Genomic DNA, 9,271 nt, shown 5'->3' with positions numbered 1-9,271 from the left:
TGAACATTTCTGTACAAATATTTCTTTGGATACCTGTTTTCAGTTCTTTGGTCTATATGCCTAGGAGTGGAATTGCTGGATCACATAGTGACTCTGTTTAACTTGTTAAGGAGCTGGTAAACTCTTTTCCACTGTGTGGTACCATTTTACATTCCTACAAGCAACCCACAAGGGTTCCAATTTCTCCACGTTCTCATCAGCACTTACCTCCTGGCTTAAGAAAAAAATTATGGCCAATTTAGTGGATGTAAAATGATATTCATGGTTTTGATTTGCATTTTCCTACTAGACTAATGATGTTGAGTATCTTTTCATGTGTTCTTGGAGCTTCAGTGTATACTTCTCATCTTGGAAGGCTATAAACCTGGCATTGCTTGCAGCCACTTCCTACCCATGGGGTGCTCCAGGATAGAGAAGCTCAGCCATGGTGACATCATTTGAAGCCTGAAAGTGAAAGTGTTAGTCACTCAGTCATGTCCCACTCTTTGCGTCCCCATGGACTGTCACCTGCCAGGCTCCTCTGTCCTTGGGATTCTCCAGGCAAGATTACTGGAGTGGGTTGCCATTCCCTTCTCCAGGGGATCTTCCTGACCCCAGGATCGAATCTGGGTCTCCCTCATTGCAGGCAGATTCTTTACTGTCTGAGCCAACAGTAAAGCCTAGATCCAGCCGTACCTGCAGTCTGATCTCTAACTTCAAAAGTATATGTGCTGATTATCATTTTGTCATTCCAGCCAGCTAGAGCTGAACATTTTGTCCTTTGCCACCACGAGTCCTCCGTAATGGAGATGGGGGCTTGCCAAGGCCCCACGGTGAGTTAGAATTACAAACTGGATGATTCACTGGTCCTCCTTCCTACCTATTCACTGCCTCCGTGCCCCAAGAGGAGGCTGTATGGAGTGGTCAGCAGGAGACAGAATCTGCGGACAAATCATGGCCACGCATTTATAGATAGAGACAAGGGGAGTAGGAAGTGGATGCTTTTCTATGACACATGTGATTCCCTCCTGCCCAGAATGGTCTTGCCCAGCTCTAGGTATGGCTGGTTCCCTCCTCACTGAGGGCTCAGCTGGAAAGTGCACTTCCCAACTGATCACCCATATGAAAGGGCATGATCTTTGAGAACATCACTGTGCTTTATCTTTTTCACCCATCCGTGACTGCAGTTGCCTCTTTTATATTTATCTAATGTGTGCCTCCTCATTAGGGCAGGTTCTTTGCATGTCTTTGTTGTCTTATATGAGGACTGGTGTCAAACATATAGTAGGAATTCAGTGTACAGTTGTTGAAGAGATGAATGAATGACTGAAGGAAGGAAGGAATGAACAGGTGGGGAAATAGATGAATGGAAGGGTGATTGAATGAATTGGACGGATAAGTGAAAAGATGGCTGAATATGGATGGATGGATGAAGGATGGTTAACAGTTCAATACATGGATGGATGTAAGAATAATGATTAATGGATGGTGAAAAGATGGCTATGTGGATGCATGAAGTGGATAAGTAGATGGATGAATGAAGGATGGTTAACAGTTGGATACAGGAATAGATGTAAGAATAATGGACGATGGAAGGATGAATAATAAATACATGGATGGATGGATGAATGGACAGATAAAGGATGAGTAGATGGGTGGATGTTTGCCAGACCCCATTCTAAGAACTTTACATATGTTATCTTGTTTTATCTACACAGAAATCTAAGGAAGGAAGGAATGCTTTACAGCCAAGGTCCTTGAACTTCAGAGGTAGAGGGGGAAAAAAACCACTTCCCTCAGAAAATACAAATAGGAAAGTCCAAGGAAAGTGAAGTCGCTCAGTCATGTCTGACTCTTTGTGACCCCATGGACTGTAGCCTACCAGGCTCCTCCCTCCATGGGATTCTCCAGGCAAGAGTACTGGAGTGGGTTGCCATTTCCTTCTCCAGGGGATCTTCCTGACCCAGGGATCGAACCTGGGTCTCCCGCAGTCCGGGCAGATGCTTTAACCTCTGAGCCACCAGGGAAGCCCAATGGTGGAGCAAAATTCAAATTTACATCTGCCTGACTCCAAGGCCTGAGTTCTTAACCACCATGGAAACCACCCTCCTCCCTCTGTCCTCTCATTTCAAGAGCCTGTACCAGCCACCACGGGCTTCCCTGGTACCAACAGCTAAAGAATCTGCCTGCAATGCAGGAGACCCCAGTTCGATTCCTGGGTTGGGAAGATCCCCTGGAGAAGGGATAGGCTACCTACTCCAGTATTCATGGGCTTCCCTGGTTGCTCAGATGGTAAAGTATCCACCTGCAATGAGAGAGACCTGGGTTTGACCCCTGGGTTGGGAAGATCCCCTGGAGGAGGGCATGGCAACCCACTCCAGTATTCTTGCCTGGAGATTGCCATGGACAGAGGGGCCTGGTGGGCTACAGTCCATGGCGTCAGGAAGAGTTGGACACAACTGAGTGACTAAGCACAGCACACGGAAAGCAGCCACCACAGCTCTTGTCCTGATGCACGTGCCCCGACAGCACCCACGTCACCCAGTCCAGGCCTCCGTGAGGCTCCAGCGCTACCAGCCCTGTAAGTCCGTGGGAGCACATGTGAGCATGTGAGGATCCCTGAGGTCTCTGCATGCACATGAAGTCACTTCAGTCCTGTTCAAACTCTTTGAGACCCCATGGACTGTAACCCTCCAGGCTCCTCTTGTCCATGGGATTTCCTAGGCAAGAATACTGGAGTGGGTTGCCATTCCTTCTCAAGGGGATCTTCCTGACGCAGGGGATAGAACCTGCATCTTTTACGTCTCCTGCATTGGCAGACAGGTTCTTTACCACTAGCACACATGCTTGAGTGTAAGGTGACCAGAAAACATGTCCATTCTCTAGGATGCCTCCCAAGTATCAGTGACCTTGCACAGCCAAAGACAGGTCTGAAAAGTCTCACAGTGACCACCACTGTTTATACGATGCCCAGGGACCAAGCCCCAGCCTGAGGTCATTCCCAGTGGCTGCCACAGAAGCACAGTGGCTCAGTGATCCAGCCCCACCAGGTCGTGTGAAACAGTAAACCTGGAAGAGGAAGTGAAAGAGGATGGGGGCGGGTCATGGAGGGGAGCTCCAGGGTTATCACACTGCAGCACAGAGAGGTCATTAAGTCCATCCCCTGCCTCGGAATGGGGGCACGGAGGACCAGGATGAAGGGGAGAGGGAGCCGGAGGGCAGAACTGTGTCTCTTGGTCTCCCAATTCAGGCCGCTGTCCTGGGTGGGTGCATAGGTGTCGGGTGATCAAGAAGCCCTGCTGGACCTCAGCAGCTCTTGTGGTCATCACCCATCTCCACGTAGGGCAGCCCCATGGGCCAAGTGTCCCGAGGCCAGTAGCGGACTTTGAGGGTTTTGTTCGGCATCTCGTATGCGGAATCCACCAGAGCCAGGATGACCATGCCATAGGGGAAGGTGAAGCTGATGAGTACATGCCTGGGTGACAAGGTGGAGAGGGGGAAAAGATGCCCCAGCAGTCAGCTTGATGGCCCCAGCCCCACCTCTCCTGACCTTTCCTGGATCCTGGCCATCAAAAGGGATCTCCTGACCACACACCCCCAAGACATACACACACATCCCAGTATCTGTGCCTGCTCCCGCTTCCCCCAGGTCCTGTTCCAAGCTCTGGAATCTGAGATTTTCTGCTTCTAGGACCCAAGTGAAAGCATTAGTTGCTCAGTCATGTCTGATTCTGTAACGCCATGGATTGTAGCCTGCCAGGCTCCTCTGTCCATGGAATTCTCCAGGCAAGAATACTGGAGCGGGTTGCCAAGCCCTTCTCTAGGGAATCTTCCTGACCCAGGGAGTGAACCCAGGTCTTCCACATTGCAGGTGGATTCTTTACTGTCTGAGCCACCAGGGAAGCCCCTAGAGCCCAAGACCATAGGGTAAATGCTTACCAGATGCTGTGCAGGTAGGAGAAATTAATCCATTGCCAGAAACTGCAAAGCAGGCGGTCACTGATCCAGCTAGTAAAGGCGAGAGCCCATATAAGCGTGGAGACCTCAATCAGATGCTGGAGCTCCTTATTTTTGGTCCTAGGGAGGGAAGAAGGGAGATCAGAGCCTGACTCAGCTAGCAGATCCCCAGGGGACTGATGGGAAATTCCTCCATTTCAGGAGAGGAGGCTCAGAGGAGGGAAGGATCAAGGGGCAAGGTGGGGGAGGGGCCAGACCCATGCTAACATGTGGGGACCGCTTACAAGATACTGGGTCCTCACAGCAATGCTATTGTTCCCATTTTGTGGATGAGAAAACTGAGGCACATGAGATTAAGTATGCCCAGACCCCACCCCAAGGTTACACAGCCAGTATGTGGGGTCTGAATCAGGTTTATGAGAATACAGAAGCTGCAACCAACAAGCCCTTCTGTGTTTGTGCTTTGGGGTATAAGTGTATGTGCACCTGTGAGCTGATGCATGGGAATTTATGTCCACGTGGCTCTGAGAATACGTGTGTAAGTGTGTGGGAGGGTGTCCGATGTCATGGGACAACTCAGGATTAGAATATGTGTTTCCCCAACCACAGAACTAACCCAATGTCTCTTGGGAAAGAGCTTATGAGAGATTAATGAGGCAATAACTCCTTCATGGGTAAAAGCGCAAGCCCAGCCTGCTATCCTAAAAGAGGACAGTCTAAACACCAAAACAAAACAAAACCACACCTAAGAATTGGTAAAATTTGAGTACAGATGGTAAAGAATCTGCCTGCCAATGCAGGAGACACAGGTTCAGTCCCTGAGTTGGGAAGATTGCCTGGAGAAGGAAACGGCAACCCACTTCAGTATTCTTGCCTGGGAGAATTCCATGGACAGAGGAATCTGGTGGGCTATAGCCCGTGGGGTCGCAGAGAGTCGGACATGACTGAGTGATTTAGCATGCACACACACACGTAATTACACAAGATGCTGCCTCTGGGGGAGGTGGGGAGAATCTGGGTGAAGGGTACACAGGACTCTGTGTACTATTTTTGCAGCTTGCTCTGAGCCTGTAATTATTTCAAAATAAAAAGTTAAAAATATAGCATAGTGACTGCAATGGATTGAAACACTTCAGAGATAAATGTCCATGAGTTCATAATGCTTTAAAAAAAACTCTCATGGGTCCTTACCAGAGATGGCTAAGGCACCAACTTGTTGCTCTGGAAATTAATTTTTAAAAGGGAAAGAATTAACGCCCTATCCTGTCTTTCCTGTCCAAACTGTATTTCAAGATTGATGAGCAAACATTCTTCTGTCTGGATGAATGGACTCCAGATAATTAATGCAGAAGGAATAATAGAATCTGAAAATCACACTTTTGCACCCTCTAAGGAGACCACGGGTGGAGACAGCATGAAATGGCTGCTGAAATCATTAGGGGAAAGGGCTGTAGAAAACTTTATAATGAGGGATCTGGATGACACCATCTGAATCCACAGATCAAACAAAATGGCACTAAATGTAGGACGACCACTCATCATGAGGTCTTAATGGGCTGGAACAAATGACACCCAGTGCCACACATGAAGTGAAAAAAAAGTTAAAGCTAAAACTAGATCTATTAATTTACAGAGGGAAAAAAAGGAATCAGGTTGGAAGACACCACAGGAAGCAGTTGGCCAAATCCAAAATTCAGGATGTACTACAGGACAAATCTTTGAGCTTCTGTTATCAAACCAGAGGCATGAAGAAAGAGGGAGGGAGGAAAGGACTGCTATAAAAGAAGGAAGACCTGAGGGACTGCGTTTGTCTTCTGATTTAAACAAGACCAAGCACAAGAAGACGTCTTTGGGAAACTGAGGAAAGGTCAGTGCAAACTGGGTATTATTTTTAGATGCTATTCTAAGGAAGCATCTTCCATTCACCTCTCTAGATCCTGTGCTACCTTTTTCCACCCAGCCCTGAGCCTCAAGGGCTGGCTGGGTATGGGGTGGGGGAGCTGAGTTATGTGGACCTGGAAATAAATATTCCAATAATACCCTTCCTCCACCATTTGATTCCTTGCTGGGGCTCCCCATTGGTCAACCCAACTGGAAACCATTGACCTACCCAACTGGAAGCCATTGGCCAACCCAAATGAAAACCATTGGCCATCCCAACTGGAAACTGTTGGCCAACCCAACTGGAAACTGTTGGCCAACCCAACTGGAAATCATTGACTTACCCAATTGGAAGCCCACACAACCTCCCTCTGGGATTGGCACAGGTAGGACTGTAACCAACAACTGGAGGTCACAGCTCTGGCCAAGAAGACTCTCTCTGCTACCTCTCTCCTTCCAGATTCTTGCAATCATTCCTTTCCATCACTCCCCATCCCAGGTCTCCTGATGAGCATGGAGTCCCACTGGTACTAACAGAGGGATTCTAAATGATCTCTAGTGATGTTCCCACAGTCTGCCCTCTCCTTTGTAAGCAACCCTTTTATATAACTCTCTTTAAATGGCCCCATTTGGGAGTTCCTTCTCTAGCCTGCCAAGACCTAGCATGGGTTAAAAATGATAATTTTTTTATCAGGAGAGTGAAACCCTGAACAATTAATGGGTGACATTATATGAAATCTAGGGGGTTAGAGAATGCAGGTTGGGGACTTCCCTGGTTGCCCAGTGGTTAGGACTCTGAGCTTCCAATGCAAGGGGTGCAGGTTCCATTCTTAGCTGGGGAACTAAGATCCTACATGCCATGTGGCCAAGAAGAAGAAAAAAAGAACACAGGTTGGTAACATGCTGTTGGGGCTGGTTAGTGGGCACATGAAGATTTATGATACAATGCTCTCCACTTGTATGTGTATTTGGCAGTTTTCAGAGAAGAAGGACAAACTCTGCCTTAGGTTTCAAATCCTGGTCCTGCCCCTAGCTGGTGAATGATTCTGGGGAAGGGAACATGGTGAGGTTTTTCTTTGGGGGGGGGTGCGGTTCTTGGAAGAGAAAGGGGTGCCACCTCTCTGGGCACCTGCAGTCACACCCACTTCTTATACTCCTGGACCACGATGTAGATAATGTGCAAGCCAATGGCGTTTAGGGCATATGCGTTGATCGTGGGCCTCAGGAAGGACAGGAAGGTACTGACCAGGCTGATGATGATGATCAGTGAGCTGTACCGAGACCTGGAGGAAGAGAAGGGCTCAGCTGTGGCGGGGGCAGACAGGGGGAGGGTGGTTGAGGGGTATTCCTGTGGGGTTTGGGTAGTCACACGGAAATCTCATGGCTGAGATGGATGAGAAAAGGGAAGGGGTTCTGAGAAGTCCCACTGAGCTCAGAAGACGGTCTTAAGACTCCCAGGTGGGCTCAGTCAAAAAGGTCAGATGAGGGTCCCAAGGCCCAGGTAAATTCAGGCAAGAGTCTCAGGTGAGCCAGGTGGGATTAAGGAAGGAGCACCAGGGGTCCCAGAAACTATTAGGAGAGAGGTCCTGAAGGCTTGAGCTTCCCCAGTGGCTCAGTGGTAAAGAACCCACCTGCCAATGCAGGAGACCCGGGTTCCACCCCTGGTTCAGGAATATCCCCTGGAGAAGGAAATGGCAACCCACTCCAGTATTCTTGCCCAGAGAATCCCATGGGCAGAGGAGCCTGGCGGGCTACAGTCCATGAGGTCACAAAGAACTGGACACGACTGAGTGACTAAAGAGCAGCAACAGCCTGGAAGGCTCAAGTGGGTCAGATAGGGTCAGGAGAGAGATTCAGATGGGTCTCAAGTCAACAAAAAGGGGACCCAAGAGGATCCAACGAAAGATGCCAGAGAGACCAGGTGACAGACTCAGGGAAGAGGTCTTGGGCCCCAGGTAAGCTTAGGCATGGGGTCCTGGGATGCTTTGGAGAAGAAAATGGCAACCCACTCCAGTGTTCTTGCCTGGAGAACCCCATGGACAGAGGAACCTGGTGGACTACAGTCCATAGGGTCGCAAAGAGTCAGACACAACTGAGCACGCACTCGCCTGGGACCCCAAAGTAGGCTCAGAAAGGCTCTGGAGAAGGTCTCAACTCTCCAGGTGGGATAAAAGGAAGAATAAGCAGGTGGGTAAGGGGACAACAGAGGACGAGATGGTTGGATGGCATCACCAATTCAAAGGACGTGAGTCTGAGCAAACCCTAGGAGATGGTGAAAGTCAGGGAAGCCTGGGGGGCTGCAGTCCATGGGGTCACAAAGAGTCAGAAATGACTGAGTGACTGAACAACAACCAGGGGAGGACTTCCAGGGTCCCAAGTATGCTCAGAAGGAGGGTGCCTGAAAGTCCGGATAGGTCAGGCAGGGTCAGGAAAAAGTCCTGGTGTGTTGAGGGGAGGGATTCCAAAGGGTCTGAAGGATAGGTGGGCTCCAGTAGGATTGACAGAGGGCCCGCCCCTGCCCAACCTGTTCTGCCCTAGGAAGGCGGGGAAATAGCAGCGGGGCAACCATATGCTGTAGCCGCTGGCCAGCAGCCACAGGATAGCGATCTCATCCAGCATCTGGCCCAGGAAGCTGAGCGTCATGTGAAAGTACATGGAGAACAGTCCTGGAGGGAGAGACAAAGGCAGGTGGTCAAGGGTGTTGTCCCTCTTGCCCCCCCACCCTGTCCCAATGTCCCCACCTACCTGTGACTGTGAAGAGAACGAACAGCACGTAAAGGTAGCGGGAGCGTTGCTGGATGTATGGGCGCATCAGAAATGTCATGAGGGGCCCAAAGATGAAGAAGGTGACATTGCTGAACTGGAGAAGGAGGGGAAAGCATAGTGAGGGGCTGTCAGACAGAGGAGGCTGAGCTCGGTCACCCTCAGTCATTATCCATCTGGTCAGCAGCCGTCTCTCAGGCAGTGAACCGACCCAGGGTCTATCCATCTTCCAGCGGACCAGTCAACCACTCATTGGTAGATCCATTACTCCATCCATTACTCTGTGGGCTCCTTAATTCATTCAATGCACATGGTGAAGACTATCTACTTACATTTTCCTTTCGGCAACAGTGTCCCCCAAGTTTGAGCTGGGCATTCAACTACTCAACTCAAGACTACATTCCCCAGCCTTCCTTGCAGCTCACTGTGGCCTTGTGACCTGCTCTAGCCCACAGGACAGAGCTGTAAATGAATCTATCAATATAACTTCCAGGTCAGTTCTTGAGAAGCTTGCCTGCTTGCAAGTTCTTGAGGCTTGCTCTCTACTTCCTATGGACTGAAATGCAAACATAGTGGTCATGAACTGGCCTTGGCCTAGTGACTCACTTCTAAAAAATAGCCTGAAGGGACTTGCCTGGCAGTCCAGTGCTTAAGAATCCACCTTGCAATGCAGGGGGTTTCCTTGGTAAAT

The 9,271-nt window shown here is 49.5% G+C and overlaps 1 protein-coding gene across 1 annotated transcript in view; it reads right to left on the bottom strand.

Moving 5' to 3' along the window:
- Nucleotides 1-9,271, bottom strand: part of ACER1 (alkaline ceramidase 1) — a gene marked incomplete at its 5' end in the record, with an annotated part of 55,548 nt that continues 46,277 nt past the window's right edge. Inside the window, 5 exons of the mRNA XM_070374729.1 lie at nt 1-3,454; nt 3,919-4,056; nt 6,963-7,100; nt 8,342-8,483; nt 8,563-8,677. Coding sequence (XP_070230830.1) covers nt 3,286-3,454; nt 3,919-4,056; nt 6,963-7,100; nt 8,342-8,483; nt 8,563-8,677 — 702 coding nt within the window. The remainder of the gene's footprint in view (nt 3,455-3,918; nt 4,057-6,962; nt 7,101-8,341; nt 8,484-8,562; nt 8,678-9,271) is intronic.

Source organism: Bos mutus, chromosome 7 (genome assembly GCF_027580195.1).
Source record: "Bos mutus isolate GX-2022 chromosome 7, NWIPB_WYAK_1.1, whole genome shotgun sequence".
NCBI classification, from domain to species: domain Eukaryota; kingdom Metazoa; phylum Chordata; class Mammalia; order Artiodactyla; family Bovidae; genus Bos; species Bos mutus.
This window is presented reverse-complemented; position numbering and strand designations above follow the sequence as displayed.